This window comes from Varroa jacobsoni, unplaced genomic scaffold (assembly GCF_002532875.2).
Source record: "Varroa jacobsoni isolate VJ856 unplaced genomic scaffold, vjacob_1.0 scaffold_1320, whole genome shotgun sequence".
NCBI classification, from domain to species: domain Eukaryota; kingdom Metazoa; phylum Arthropoda; class Arachnida; order Mesostigmata; family Varroidae; genus Varroa; species Varroa jacobsoni.
The window spans coordinates 43400-60247 of record NW_019214222.1 but is presented as its reverse complement, the minus strand read 5'-3'; the positions used below and the strand labels follow the sequence as shown (position 1 = coordinate 60247).

The 16848-nt window shown below is 40.7% G+C and overlaps 1 protein-coding gene across 1 annotated transcript in view; it reads right to left on the bottom strand.

Annotated features, from left to right (window-relative positions):
• cher (filamin A protein cher) overlaps nucleotides 1–16848 on the bottom strand; it is a 35030-nt gene that overhangs the window by 3331 nt on the left and 14851 nt on the right. The window contains exons 11-18 of the mRNA XM_022847973.2: nucleotides 16417–16696; nucleotides 15018–15255; nucleotides 14198–14463; nucleotides 13246–13529; nucleotides 12574–12763; nucleotides 11941–12203; nucleotides 1170–1905; nucleotides 719–922 (exon numbers count right to left, since the gene is read on the bottom strand). Of these exons, the coding sequence (XP_022703708.1) occupies nucleotides 719–922; nucleotides 1170–1905; nucleotides 11941–12203; nucleotides 12574–12763; nucleotides 13246–13529; nucleotides 14198–14463; nucleotides 15018–15255; nucleotides 16417–16696 (2461 nt within the window). The remainder of the gene's footprint in view (nucleotides 1–718; nucleotides 923–1169; nucleotides 1906–11940; nucleotides 12204–12573; nucleotides 12764–13245; nucleotides 13530–14197; nucleotides 14464–15017; nucleotides 15256–16416; nucleotides 16697–16848) is intronic.

Below are 16848 nucleotides of genomic sequence, written 5' to 3'. Positions count from 1 at the left end.
TGACTTAATCCTAGTCAGTTCCAATCATAATTTCTATCGTGCTGAGTTCAACTTGATTCTCGTGCATTGTGAACTTTCTCGTCTATTAAATGCGGTGAAGTGCATGCTTCGGAATTATACTATTCCGCTAGAAATCATGACCTGATTGATTCAATTATCTTTTTTTATGTATCTACTAGATATTAGCAAATCAAATGAAATCATTTGTTCAGTATCCTACAGTATATAAGGCTACTATTCTATATTATTATACATTGTTACTATTACCATTCATCACTAATACTTATTTATCATGAAATTAATAAACTGCCTAGCTTAACGCGGGTTTGGTTAAATGCTCAGGTTATTGACCTTTTTCGGTATTTGCGCGGTCCTGTAACCCGAAAAGGAAAGGAAGGACACTTCTATGCATCTGATTTAGGCTATTCCAATGAAGATATTTACCTATCCTAATGTACAAGTACAACTGAGGCTACAATACACTGCAGCATTCTCAAAATGATATCGGGGGGAAAATCGGACGGGGTAACTGAATGGAGCGAAACGTATTTTATAGATGGTGTGAGAAATAGCGTGAGATATCGTAGGGGCAAGGAAGGAGAAGGGAGAATAAGATGAAAGGAAACAATTAAAAACGGGAATTTTGTTGACAAAGCCTATTATTGCCCACAGCGAAACAGAACTAAATTAGGAGCGTATGTGATACAATGATTCCAACCTGCGTCTTTGGTATCGATAACGAAGTCATTATTTTTGTGGGTAATGCCCTGGGTCAGCCCAGAGCCCGATGTCTGAACGCGAGTCGAATCTCCAATCTCGCAATCGAGAACGCTAATCTTGAAGGGAGATCCCGTAATCTCCTGACCTTGACGACGCACATGGATGCGATGCTCGCCCGTAAGACGTGGGGTGAATGAAATACCTTGAAAGAGCGATCAAGGCGTTATCTATGGGTTTCGTTATAGGTATCTTTTTGTGAAGATTCAAAAAGGCTTCTTAGCTAGCTCAGACAGTTCTAAGTCATGCGCTGAACACGGTTACAGAAGTACATAGTTATATATATACAACGAGAGTCCAATGTCGGAACATTCTATTCAGTTTCGAGTGCCTCTAAAAAAGTAAGAAGAACTGAAGTTCGTTGCCAAGAAATTAGCCGTTTTTCAACCTACCAAGTTGTCCGTTAGGCAATTGCTTGAGGAAACAGGGTTCCTCAAGGCCGTTCGGAGCGACGATGTAAGCATTGAGGGTCTTGATGTCCTTGTCCTGAACTTTAAGTGATACCTCGGATGAATGACCAACAGAAATCTGAGCACGCTTGCGGCCTTCTCCAGTCACTTTAGCAGTGTAAGGGGATCCCTTGATGTGCTCATTGGCGAACTTAATCGTGATCTTGTAGTCACCTGGAGCAGCTGGAAGGTAGGTAACCGTGACGGTTCCATCACGATTGTCGTGATAGTTGATGTCGGCTTTGCTTGGGCCTTCAACGGCAACGTTCAGCCCACCTGAAGTGGCTCCCTTGGTCGAAATATGAAATTGTGTAGGCTCATTGGCAACGCCGTGTACAAGACCAGGGCCGTAGGCAGTGACATAACCAGAAGAGATGGAATCAACATTGAACTTGAAGGGCGATCCCTGAATGTGCTCTCCGTTGAATTTCACGTGCAATTCGTGGCAACCCTCCTCACGCGGATCATAACGAATGGAGACCGTTCCATCCTGATTATCGACGATCACCGGCCGGTCAATTCCACCCGAAGGCATTTTAACAAACGCGTCAACGTCAGCACTGTTCTTGTGACGAGTCGGGAGGTTGTTGAGCTGAAGGCCGTGGAACTTCTTTGTAGTTCGAGTCTCTTTACGGTAGCTAGTTGTTGTTGTAGTCTCCTCGTAGACTTCTTGAGTTGTCTGCGAAAAAGTGGTATAAAATCTAAAGATCAGTATAAGATAAATCTCTCTTTCGCTATGATAGATCATTTGACAGCAGATACTGTCAAAAGCAAAACTGTAACATACAATTAACTAACTTCACTAATCCAAAAAACTATTGGCATAACAGACCAAACAACTCATATGTAACCATACGATAGCAGCTCTCCTAACATATTACAGAAACTACAGTGTTACACTAACTCTTTCATCGTATACTAAACTACATTGATACATTTTGATTTTTTTGTTCCTACACCTGCAGACTTACGGTATGAACCGTTATGACAAGGCCCCCGACGAAGCGTAAAATAAACGGGTGTGCAAAAACAGGCTGAAAATACTCGTAATCCTAATACTACACGTACAGAAGTACGGTATCCATCGTTAGTATAGGTTATCATTGTGCTGTATTCTTTAAATGTGGCTGCGTCTGATTAAAGGTCTATCTCTGTGCAGCGTCAATGCAATTAACCCGATTATTATTCTGTTTAGGCTGATCTTCAATATAGCAGGTTCGTTTATAGAGTACTTACTCTAAGCATGCCTTGCAATCTTTGTAATTATACATACGAAGTGAAACTTATCCTTCGATGATTTATCTATACAAAAAAAAAGGTGAAAATTTCCAGTCAAAGCATGAGCTCTACCCAGTCATGTAAAAAACGCTTTCCAAAATAGGCGCCTCAAAGCAAAATCAGTCGACGGCAATTTAATCAGGTTACTTACAGATGGCCCAAAAAGGATTTTAACAGGCCACGTACGCAGAGTATTAGCAGTAACGCAGCCTGGCTGCTTGGCCCCTATAAGACTACATCTCAACACCTCCTTGGAGGAATCGTGAGGCGCGATATTTCTGTGCATGATAAAAGTTTTGCATTTGTTCTTCGGTATATTTCACCTCGGGTTTGACTGGATAGCTAGAATGAAAAAAGAGTATCTTAAAAAAACCTAATTGAAATGGAAAATTTAATCCCGCGATTACATTCAGTGCACCTGATATCAGCAATTATCGGAGCCATTCGGTTATCAAAGTCATACATCATATGACTGGCTGATATGCTTCAAGAAATACCCAAATCGACCTATTACCTGGCATATCCTCAGATTCACTGCATACCGAAACGCTACGACAACCTTTATAATGGATGTATACGTATCGATCACGGTAAAATTGCTGCTCGACACCCGTCAACATAAGCTGAATATTGTCAATGTTTATTAGCTTTCTCGAGATATTTTCAGCGGGACACAAAAAGGACTCGTCGCATTAATGAGAGATTGTCCTGTACACAGGTCACGTACCACTGCTACGATGCCGTTACTAGGCGGACCAAGCGCTGATAAGTGCGTACGATTTGCAGAATTTAGCGATCGAATTTGATAAGATACGCTCTGGTTGAATGTTGAAGTACGTTATTAAACGTGTCAGACACATTCTGCTAGAACAGAGCATAAATGAGCGGTCAAAATGGTACTGCAACCTTACGTCACGTATGATGTCACTATTAGGACGAAGAGAAATCGCCTTTGTCGAATAACAAAATGCGTGTAGTTGATTTGAGTACTCTTTCTGTGCAGACCCAGATTCCCAGTTTATAGGTAAAACGAACTATATTCGTTCCGGTGTACTTCCTGTTGCAAGGCTTTCACTTAGCTTCACAAAGCAAGCACTTTCTTTCACTGATATTGAACACGAGCATCTGCTGGGAACAATAATGCTTCCAGTTTCCAGCTACCAGAGTTTTTTGCTCCTTTTTCCTGGTTCTTGACGGAAGCCAAAAAAGACCCTTACTATAGCTACATGCCCTTCAAGCATAAGTGTATACTATACGGGGAAGGTTAAAGAAATGAGAATATGTAAGGTTTTCTAAATAAAAAAAAAGTTAAGGTACCAGTTTATCACACGGAAATCGGGAGACGATTTTGCTCAAAGTCTTTATACACCTTTAGCTTGATGTTTGTATAAATTAGGATACAAACTTAGCTGCTATTGATGGACAATAATGATCTGAGAGCCAGCCTGAGTCACGTGTAGTATCACTTTCAAGACCTGAGGTCTGATCGTTTGTAAAGATTACCGACTACATCAAGTTGCGAAGCCCAAGTAAATAAGTCATAGTAGGTAAATCTCAAAAATTGTTGCGTGAAGCTCTTGTAAAATGTAAGTAAAGGCATTATCAATGGCTCCGGTAAATACTGCTGACTTTTTACTGTAAATAGGAACAAATTATACACGTTAGTAAAGTTCCAAGGCAACGGCGACTTAAAAAAGAAATATTCACAACTTGATAAAGGTTTTGCGTTAGAGGTCCGGTACCGCCGTTAGATACTGCTTTAAACGGCTGGATTCCAGCAAAAAACGAGATATGCCTATGTTTGCGTTTGACCTTAGGCCACCATGTATCCTGTAATTTAGAAACTAGACACATTGCCACCGCATGAGCACAGGAACAATATTCACGATTAAATTAAGACAGATTCTTTATGCAGGAAATAAGCTCTTAAATCTGAGAAGGGTATATTCTAATTTGTTTGCTACGAAGATTTTCTATTACAATCGAGTTCGTGTTTCCCTCATTTCAGTAGTAACTAGTGTTAGCTGGTCAATCCAAACTCCTATCATTTCATTCTATACACTCATATATGAACGTCGATATTTCACATAGACACAAACTGTATATCCGGCAAACTATCGATATTGAAGGGAAGCGTTGTAGGTATTATCTTCGTGATCTTACGCACTGTCAATGCAACCTGTGTACAAGGAGATCACTTGAGGAATGGTTTATCTCACGCACTGTCTAGGCACCTTTATACATTGCTTAGACTGAGATAAGTGTGCCCACTATCTTGATGCACAACAACCCTAAGAGTGGAAAGCTGCAAGAACAAGAGCTCTGTTTCCTTCGGTCGAAAAAATGCCCAACACTTTTTAATACGTGGATCTTCTCACTAAGGAAACACGGGGGTTATATCTTGTTTTGCACAAGAAAAGCATGTGTCTCTACCTGTCGAAACGAAGTTCTCAACTGCTAAGGCTCTTGTCCTTGGTCAGTGCAAAGTCAATTATTCGGCGTGCTTGGGCCAAACGAGTCCTACGGGTGAGGGCGAGTTTCCGCGCGACTTTCGTGGGATGAGCGTTAAAGAGCCAAGACTAATAGGTAATCGGCTAGATCGGGTCCCTTTCCCGACGCCCGGAACTCCGCCCGCTCTGGTAAGTCGACAATCTACCACAGACCAACGCAATGGCCAAGTCTCCCGGCCCCGCTTCATAATGTCGTGGTATTTTTACTTGTCACATTCCCGTTTTGATTTGGGCCGTCGCCTGTACCAAAACGCAGCGTTAAGGCTTTCAGAACATGCACACCTCGAAAACAAGACGCTCTTTGATCACAAACAACAAGCGACAACAGCTTTGCCCATAGGCGGCGGGACAGAGCCACGAGGGCGGAGGGAAAGGTTAGCGTTGTGGGAAAACACATTCAAATAAAACTATCGTAGTTAGTTTTCAAAAAGAAAAAGGGATTGGAGATCATTTTTCGGAACCGCAGTCAAAAAAATCCAATCTCGAAATGGATCAAACCGGTAAGAAACACGTATTTGTGAAGGTTTGAATTAATTGCATACTTTGTGTTTGAATAAATACTATTTAGAGATTTATAGGAAAGACTCTCTTCACCAACAAAGTAATTAAAAAAATTGACGATTCCTTAAAAAAAGCAAGTGTCTCTACTATAACTGAAAGGTTCTCCTAAATTACTTGTAAGGATACAAGCAAATATAGATATACATCTGTTTGTGCTATTTCGTATAACTGCATCGACCTCACCCAGAGTGGCGCTCAAGTCGAGATTCTCTATACAGGCATAAATTACTGCTCCTCAACGTGGGTTCAAAAACGTGAACTAATCGTCGACACTGGAAATTGATGTTGTCGATTTGGTGTTATTTGCCGACTCAGCAATTTCAAAATGCCGATCGTTCGTCTTCTGCCCGAGATCAGTAGCAATTCGGTGTCGATATTCCAGCAGAACCGATGTGTGTCATCGATCTCCCTCTGAGCCTGTCAAAAATTTCGTTGGTCCATCGGGAACCGTGAACATAACTTTCAATACTACGACTAAATAAACATTCTTCGAATGGCAGAAGTTCTCTTCTGCCTAGAACATTGGGTCAGCTCGTTGTGTGTGATAAGGGGAGGAAAGCGTTCGCGCATGAAGCATATATAGTCTCTCTAGGTTTATATGGATTACTTCGATGGGGTTTAACAGTAGTTTAAGAAAGCGAAATTTTCGGTTCCAGGGTAAGTTTATGCTCAATAATTTGCTAAAACTGGACGCTCGCATTTCTATCGCATATCATCATAGCACTAACGCATAATCTTAAGTCGGAGGCAAAGAGAAAAAGAGGTTCTAAATGAAGAGAAAACATATAACAAACGTTTTCAATAGCCAGCAGTTCTTATATGTTTTTAAAGTCTAGACGGGTTCATTCGTCGTAGAGTTAAGCATGGCTGCAGGCCTGCGAGTTTGTCGTTCCAAGATAATTTTAGGGCTGCCTTTAATTAATGGACTTTAGCTTTACTTACAGATAAGACTAGGTCAAATAAGTTTCACTGCAAAAGGTTTGGAAGATCCTGGAAATGCAACAGGATTACACATAACATTTGGCGAGCACCGAGAAACAACCTTTTCTCTGTCCAAAAGAAAATTTCGAAAAAACGTTCCGAAGATATGCCAACCAAATGCTCCATAATCGAGAGTTTAAGTACGAAAGCTTGTAAAATAATATGATACAAGCTATATCATAGTCAGCTAATGTGATATAATAAAAGACGAGTATGTTCAATTAAGCAGAGCGAATAATCAGCGGGCTACTGCACTCTGACAAAAGGTCATTACGAACGAGTTCACTGTTGCGTGTTATCTGGAGTATAGAATGCTGCCCGGATACTACTCCGTTTCAAAGCATCTGGCCATAGAGCCAGCCGCTAGGTTCCTTTTACCTTTAACCTTGCTGGCTGAGAAGTTGACTCGGTAAACGTGTAGAGAACATATTTTTGTTCTTTCAGCAAATTCCGGTCCAATGGTGTCGCTAAGGCTGAAAAACGAATTCTTTTTTTTGATCTTTGCAAACAGGTTGACGCCTTTTACAAACAGACCGCTTCTCTCTATAACCTAAACGTCAGTCCACCTAAAAAACCAGAACATAAACAAGACCATAGGATGCAAGCCGCCAAATACCTGAGTGATTGATTCAAGCTCCATCAGAAGCATGCTTGGGCAAGCTAACCTAAGTAGTGAATGTCCCCCCTGAAAATTATCGCATTGTTATTTAGCGATAAATATGCTTGATAAAGATGAACATCACTTAGATTTGCCCAACGAGCGAGGCAGTACTGAAATGATAACATGAGAGACAAGTGTTTGAAATAGCGAGTGGATAGCCTCCTATTATACATGACCGAACAGTTTCACCGCGAAGTAGTTCGGAAACATCAGCCGAATAGGAGAAACGGAGGTGGAAAAACTCTACAAATTGTAGCCATTTGATTTTTACTTAGAAGCAGGCTTCGCAGTACCGGAATCTTCTAGTCGCGACGATACTAGCTAAAAGGCCCGGCCAACTGAAGTTTCGTTGTGGCCGTGCGAAGCAGTTGGCTGTGTTTAGGAGTCTTCTCAATCTGATTGCCAAGTAAAACGATTGGAGGAGAACCTTCTTCAAATTCACGATAAGCTTGTAGCACGCACTATGCCATAGACGATAAGCGACCAGCGATACCCAAACTGTTCCCCAACCTTCCCCATTATTTCTGCCTTCAACGAAATCCCACAGTCGCTACATAGCATTGTTATGAGACATTGTTCGAAGCAGTCAGCCGAGATATAGAAGCCATGAAACCAAACTGGCCACATTCATTATCGTTGTAAAATGGTGGTCACAGCCCGAACATGAAGCGAGCAGTGCTTGCAGCCCGGGTACAAACGGCGGTTGCCGAGCCTCTTTGCTACTCAGGCATCTCGTCAGCTTAACGACCTTGCGGGTGAGATGGTAAACGCGAACAAAAGTAATTTCGTACGCACCCTCATTGGAAACTGACCATAGATAGTCTCGACAACGTGTTTATAGATTTTGGTCTTCTAAAGAGAGTTTCGCTTACGCGCGTTTTTTTACCCGGACGTTACAGATAGACGAATACATAGCGTAACTCTAAACTGATCTATTTGATACTGTTGAATATTATAGAGACCTCTTTGTAGCTGCTAGGAGAAGCTGCCTCAGTATAACTCTCTCCTGTCTTTAGTATATCGCTCAACTTATCTCGTTAGATGTTACTGGTGTACATTAATCTACTAATTGGTTCGCAGGTAGACGTTATTGAATTGTCCTTTGGACAGTAACTTAACTAAACTTGTTTTCGCTATCGACGAAATTGCGCACTATCGTTAAGCTACCGCGCAACGTATTACTTGGTATCTGATGCTTCGTATCCGTACATATGAGAGATTCTGCCAGCATTAAAAGATCGTTTACTGCAGATGACTATCAACTACCCAGTGTACATGTCACTGCCATACAATCTGGCCATTTACAGAACGAGGGATAATTGTCGTCTACGTTAGTGCATGCTGACTTTTGAAGCGCTAGCCTTTCGCAAATGAAACTGCGATATCCTACCAACCAGAAAGGTGATAGTCAACAATGTCGTGGGTTGACGGATTCTCAGAACGGCTACAGCTGCCTAATTAGAAACACCTTTGTTTTGTATACAGCTACCTGAAACAATATCTCAACAAACCAATAGTTTTGAGGCATTTGTATTATCATGTGAGCCGTATTGAACCGACCGATCCATAGTCGTCCGAAACTATTGCATTTTCTTGCCTCCAGTACTGACAGACAGCCTAAGTGATACGGCCAGCCATGGCCTCATGGATACATCCACTTCAGAAACTTCCACCGTAAACGGGTTTTAGCGTGACCATTTATCACGATTGTGTATCAGCTATACAGAATATTTATTCCATATTATGGACGTATTCTCGGCAGAATCGAGAAAGTGATGCTACGATGTTGAGGGCCACGGCAGTTCAAGAACTACCTAATCATAATAGAAGGTATTACTGATGGTAGCGACTTCTTCGAAATGTACCAGTGTACAGGTACAGAAAGATTCTATTGGGTACTTGACGAGCTGGCATCAGCTAATGAGATATGCTCTCGAAACGCCGACCCAGCACGTGCGGTTGAAAATGCGCCAGAGCATAATGAAGGGCGACGCACCGTTGTGCCGCTTCCTTTTTTCCAGTTGGTCATTTTACGGACGAACTCTGGCTAGACGGCGGCAGTCGCATTGAAAAGGCAGTATCGTGACATCGAGGGAGAGGCGATTCGAATCTATTACGAATATGGAAACGGGACTCGACAGTAGACACATCCTGCTTAGGCGAGTTTGCCGCCCGCACCTACTGAAGACGATTCAACACCGCTAACACCGAACCATTTCGAGTCACAGATTGTTAATACATAACTGCTAGATTAATATAAGCATAGTCAGTCTGGTGGTCCAATCAGACAAGTATAATTTTTCATCGATATCGGGCTTGTTCTAGCTTTGCTTCAAATCACTTTTCAATATTTCGAAAATTTCGAAGTTTGTCACGCAGCATCAACACGGAAAATTTTTTCGTCTTTATTATATTAGAGGCAGATGGCTTTTTCTGATCAATGACTTTTTACACTTTCTAATATATCGAATGAAGGAATGCTGTCAGGAATCGTTATTTGAGATTTCTAGTCATCTCTGAAATACATGTTGACTATAGAGTTACAACAAACAAGCCAACAATAAAACAGTAGAGGACAAACGAGCTGTTAATAAATAGTAGACTCGGTAGATCGTTCAGATAAGACGGGCACCTTTTTTGCTAAGCTATTGTTAAGCTAGTAATAGCTAACTAGCTGGCCATCGGTGAGAACGTTGTCATCGAAAGCTCCATCGACTCAGTGTGAACGCAGCGTTGCTTCGCTATGGGCTATCGCAAGATTTTCTATCTCATTCTGTTCGATGCGCAATTAAGTGTTATGGGTATCAGCTATACTATAATGTCTATTTGGCAATAGTGCCTTTCTTCAGGGCTTGCCAAATCATCCGGGTAGAACTTAGCCAACTGCCGCATCAATCTGATTAGGTATAACTGACGAAGACAGTGGCAGCAGTGCTAGTTTTTTTTATTGCTGATAAAAAAAAAGTAGGTTAACTCACAAAAGGTGTACGGAGACCTGTGAGCTAACCTGTTATGGAAAGCACAGCTTATATGTCCCTGTATGAAGATAAGAGAGGTATTCATCAGATCTTGATTCATAGCAACTGTTCATTAAAAACGCGACCGTACGCTACGCTGATCGTAGTTTGATCTTGACAAGCATAAATTGATGGCTCGCTTCATGCTAGATATCGAACAAACGCGTATAGGACTTTGTTAGGACAACCTTAAGTCAACAGGCTTAGATACCCTGTTACAGACATCTCATAATATGAGAATACGTTTCACAGACGCGAAACAAATACGTTAATTGACCACGCTTAACTTGAAGCTTTTAGGTGTTCCTTTAAATCTTTCGACAAACAAGCGGAATGATAGATACAAGTCCGTCTACTTTTATCAAACCGAACGATAAAAACGCTCCAGGATATGATTAAGAACATTATTTCATCTAAGGTATAGCGGCTTTACTTTTATGTTCAATATCCTAGAGCCCTTTTTTTGGCTTTCGTTAATTACATTCTAATTTGAAAAATTACGAAAAAAAAAAAGAAAACATTCCTATTGCAGCGATGCAAATGTTCGTATTTACTCATTCTATCATTTTTACTGCTAGTCGCTAAACGCTGTATGAATTAAAAAAAAAAAGCCACTTCTATGAAGAATAATAATAATACCTGAAGACACATATTTCAAGTTGTGCTTGCCCTACTACCGAAGCATTCTTTCAGGGAGCTACCCCCACCCATCACAAAATGGATTGCATACACGCCCGGTTTAAAATATATATTACTTCACATATTCCTAATTTTATTAGCGAACTTGTTATACCTGAATCATTGCAGAAACTCAGATAACATCTAACCGTAATGTAAATCGGTCGGTGAACAACACTAGAAACGATGCTTGCATTAAACACCGAACTCAACTACGAGTAACTTATAGCCTATATGTAATTACAGCCGTTTTATATAAAAGATTTCAATATTGCAGATGCGTTCTTATACTTCGCAGCTTCGTAAGCTTAAATTATAGTAGAAAACATAATAGGTTTATGGCATCGACTTGTTTGATGCAGCTAAAAGCCAATAAATTGAAAAGAAGCCCCTATACTCTCTCCAACGATCTATAATATGTTGCCGATTCCTGTGCCAAGACGACGAACGGCTTCGCGTAAAAAGATATTTGGAAAATATCCTACTCGAAACAAGAATCACCAGCGCGATTTTACGGCCTCTAATTTTTACTGCCCACAAACGTGGTGTCAACTCATTGCTCGAGTAGACAGAAGTTTCCTATTATTAGTGGAGGGCTTATTGCACGAGTCGAGTATACTTACTAATACTAATACAGATTCACACAGATCACTAATAACAACTGGACCTTTCATAGTTCATCGTTACCTTTAGCTCGCTGTTGTTGACGCTAATCTGGAAAGTGAGTATAGCTGTACTATGGCTTAAACTAAACCCGCTGTGTTTACAGATCCATTACTAGAGTTAATTTCGAATCTTTCTAACAGAGATACCGGACCGACTGACGAAGCTAAGGTTTTTTCTCCACATGGAGCTACCTGAGGGAAATTCGACGAATAGTAGGCAGCTGAAATTATAATTGACTCACTCGCCCCGTGCGGGTTATTATTGGCGAAATGAAGAAACTACATTTTTATATGTTTAAATGTGCCTATTATGAAATAAAAGAAATCATTATGACCTTTTGTAATCTTTCTGATAACACTTACCACAATTTTTGTCGTCTTCGTAATTTTCTCTCCTCCGAAGCGAAGATCGAAATTATACTCGCCCCTCTCCTTCAGCTTGAATCGGATACTCTGGGTTCCATCTTTATTGGCAATAGTTTCCACATCGCAGCACTCTTCAGTGTTCCTGGTCTTCGACCCGTTTCTTAGGATCGTAGCGGTCAGACGACCTTCACCAGCTGTGCGGGTATTTACCTTAACCTCGTAATCTTTTCCGACGGCCACAGCCTTTGGAATCGAATTCTCTGAAAAAAGAAGGACAACTTAGCCTATATGCCGCACGTGTTGAACCAGCAAAACTTGTTATTCACGCTTATGACGCTCAAGTGTTCAACGAATCTGAGCTCTCTGATCACAGGGTAGCAACAGTGAATTAGGTTACGGTTCGATTGTACATGGGCGTCCCATGCTGCTACTGATAAAAGAATCAGCGGCTGTGAGCTGGAGTCAGAAGATCCCATCAGTTCGATAAGTTCTAATTCAGTTAAGGATGTTACGGAAACGCTAGCATGAGTCAATATTCTCTGCGCGATACGTAAGGGCTTATACGGACTAATAAGAAATATACAGGAACAATTGTATGGAGTTAATGGAGGATGGAATAGCAATACCAACCGTCAAGAACGCATTTTGTATGGTCGCCAACTCTCTTCGCATCAGTTTGGAAGCAGCACTGCTTGACCTCTTTGTCGTCAAACTTCGTAAAAATCTTGCTTCTGCCAGGGGTATCGCAAGTAAAAAGAACTTTTGTTTTACCATCGGGTAGCTGGCGGGTCTTGGCAGGTCGAACTTCTCCGTTTGGATTCTGCCCAAGAAGAACGATGGCCACATAGTATTGGTGATTATTAATATCTAGTTCGAACTAAACACTTCAATTGTTCGAAATCCAAAAGTATTTTAATATGCCTTACTTTCTATTAAATGAGAGCCTATCCTTGCGTTAATCTGCTTTCTTCATGTTCGGCAATTGTTGTCATTTGGAAAACTAGATCTTCATAAAGAGCTGTTTGCCTGTTCATAGTTAGTCACCGACACCCGTAAAAATTATCTTGAAAGCTACCCAGTACACACACACAATTGATTTGCAAATGTTTGCTAATTAAGTGCAATAATATATATTTAGCCAAAAAAGATCGTTTGCTTTATTCATTTAGTTAGATATTTTTAACGTCTACCGTACTCTTTTACATGTGACTTCAGCGCTAATACTCTTACTGTTTACACAAGACGTTAATATCGATTCTTTACGGGATGACTATAGAAACAACTATAAAAACCAATACGCACCACAACTTCGACGTCAAGTTTACCAGCGCCAGCTTCCGTCGTGTCAATGACAAACTCCTGAGGAATAGAACAAGGGACTTCCTTAGGAGGGGTGCCAACCATCTTGACGTTCGCCGGTTCGGCCTTAGGCTTCAACTTTAGGTTAAACGGACTCTTCGGCACTTCTTTACCTGCAGTCCGCACCTCGATTTTGCAGGTGGCTTTCTGATCCTCAGGCGGGATATAATCTACAGAGAACTTTCCGTCGCCAAGATCGGTTACTTCGGCAGGACATACAGAACCGTCTGAAAAAGTAGCTCACCCCGCAAGAAAAGAAGCTAGCTAATAAACTACACTCAAGGTTTGTGGCACCTAGAATTCATAAGTATATCGTGCAGTACTCGACTTCGAGTTCAAGACCTTATTCGTAATGCACGAAGCCGTTTATATCATGCAGAAACACAGATCAGAACTCACGACAACTTTCCGTAAAATCTAATGCAAAGCGTAATTCGCTTTTTCGGTTTAAACTAAGTTAACTTAGAGAATTGGAACAGATATATTTGAGTTATCGTCAAGTATCTTCATAAGCAGAAAAAATAAGGTGTTTAACGCGTGGTATCTGTATCATAACACTAGGTAAGTTGTGTAAAGATGAATAGTCAATACACAATTTTTTTAATTTTTCGTTAGTTAGCAAGGCAGTAAGTACTGCATTCAATTCGAGCCGTTTCTTTTTATTAGTCGTCGCTGGAACGGACAGGCATTTGAAGTGATTATACCTGTATCTTGAATTACCCAAACTTTTATACCTCGCTACAACTATCGATGGTGCAAGAGCTTGCAAAGAAGGCAAGAACGAAGGCTCTGTTAGACCGCCCATATTTGAGAGCGGACTCACATCAAGAAAACCAAATTATCGCCTCACATTCTATTTTTTTACATCTAAAAATTTAATTCATTCTGTACTCACCAGCAGAAGAAGTTACAGTCGCAACGACTGGAAGTTTTCCACCACCGGCAGCCTCCTTTGTATCAACCGTAAAGTTCTGCGGTACTCCGGCTCGTACTTTGCCTTCTTCAAGCCCGGGTCCAAAACATTTGACCTTAGAAACATCAAGATCTTTAGCTGCCGGCACCTCGAAGATGCTGCCTGGTACATCTTTACCTCCGTATTTAACGCCAATACGATAGATGCCCTCAGCATCAGGAACATACGTTACTGTGCAGGTACCATCCCTGGAAGTATTCAGGCGATATTATAATCTGAATTGTTATAATCATACTAATTCTATAAATTCTACGCAAAAGGAATAAGTGATCATAACGCTACACATCACACCTTGTGAATTGATATTTACCTCATATATTCAATGAAATGTTTCGAAAAATAGAGATCATAGGTTTCACTGATGCTACAGTACAAGCTATATGTCAAGGCAAATATTGGCTTTTTTTAAACAGGTTTGCTTTGTGCATTTACCTCGTCCTTAATGCTTAATCGCCCCTAATCCTATCCTAAGGAAAGCAAGTCACCAAAATTTAGATTGTTGGCATTACGGTGGCAATCGAATTTTAAATGTACTCATTCTCAGCCATCTTCCGCTTCAGCGCTAAAGAATTGTGCTACGTTGTCCCTATGTAATTAATTATTTTTAGTGTTAAAGCCCTTTTGCAGATAATAGGTCGAGATTAGGCAGACAATTACTAAAATTTTGCAGTTTCTGAATTTTACAGCATGCCGGCTGCTAGTCGTCTTTAAATAAATCGTATTGGGCTATGCGAATAAGTACCTGTTATCTGTGCAAGTCATCTTAGCTTCCGTGGGACCCTCAACTGACAATCCAAGCGCGCCAGTACCCGCTCCTTTCGTCTCAATGGTAAATTTATTTTCTGAATTAAGCTTTCCAAACTCGATACCAGGTCCATAAACCTTAACCATAGAGGGATCACAGCCACTCTCTACTTTGACCGGGAAGGGACTGTCAGGCACAGGGATACCATCGACAGTCACCTTATACTTACAGGAGCCTAAAAACGCAGTAATAGTTATTATCCAAGGATTATGTATCGCACGTTGTGTCGTACGGCTCATTTCCGTACTTAACGGAACGCTTGTGTGTGTAGCAACTTGTATATTAATCAGGCACATTTTAAGCATGAAGTAACTGTTTAGAGGAAACAGACCGTATACGAAGTACTTCCCATTATTGCAATAATGGTTGATTAATTCGTAGTATCTATGCTAACGGGACTTCAATACATATATATATATATATATATATTAAACGAAGAATCTGCTATTCTTCAGTTTATTTTATTAAGACTTTGTTTAGCTTGTTGGCTTTTATTAATGTGGAAATTATTATTTTATTAATTTTAATAGCAACAGCTTTTTCAGAGCATGTTCTTCCTTGAGGGCAGATGTCTTTTGGGGAAGCCACTGTAATTACTTTGCCCTGTCGCCATCAGTTCAACCTCAAGCTTTTCAACTGGTCTGCTGCGATATTAGCAGTCAGCCGGTTAAACAGTTAAATATTCAATAAGAATCACTCGCGAACCTGCTCGAACGCCAAACGGGACTTTACCGTATTAAATATCGTTGGGCTAACTTTACTGTTCATTCAATGCTTTTTGGCTATTTCTCATTGTAACCACGTAAGGTTATTCAAAGCTGGAATAGTTATATTTAAGGTAACGTCCAAGCTGACTTGCTTTACGTTTGCGGCTTGATTTATTCAAGCGTCCCTTAAATTAGAAATAATGTCCTTCTCATTTTCCTAATACGTTTATTTACATAGTTTACTTTTACGTTTAATACGCGTATATATGCGTACGTAAATAGAGTTGTGCAGACTTTTTTGGGGACGTTTTAGCTCTTAGTGTGATCGACGCTTGTGAGTATTTTGTGTTCCGATAACGTTAAAATGATAAATATCATATGCTGCTACCGTGTCGCTTAAGTTTCATTATAGAATTATTATCGATGGTGACGTCTCATGATTGACTTTGTATGTAACTAATAAATCTGGATGTCCACTTTCGTGTCGCTGTCACGGCAGCAAAAACTAACGTAAATGTCCCATGACACATTTACGCTTGCTAGATATAAGAGCAGAGTATAAGAGATATTGTATCTACATTCTAATATGATCTATTCATTTAGACGTGTGTAAGTGTCCAAATACTGACCAGTATCCTTGGGAACATGCGTAACCTTAAACTTGCCCTTGCCAAGGGGCTCGACCCTGGCAGCCTGTCTAGACCCATCTGACTTAACGATTGTACATTCCACTTTATGTTCGTCAGATTTTGGTAACTTCGAGGTATCCACTTGGAACTCATTGAAGGAGTTCGTGAACACAACGGGCTGAAGTCCGGTGACGACGACGTCCTTAGTGCTCATGTGCGGTTCTACAGGAACCTTAAATGGTGAACCTGGCACAGGTTTTCCGCCTTGTTCGACAGTAATCTGTTAAAATATGAAACAATAACGGTTACACCTACAAAAACAGGCAGAATAATGAATAGCAGCAGTAAAGCGTACGTTTGCGAAATACTAATACGGAGGCTGACATGAGTTAAAATCTCGCGTCAGTTATTAAATAACCTGTCGTTATTGAC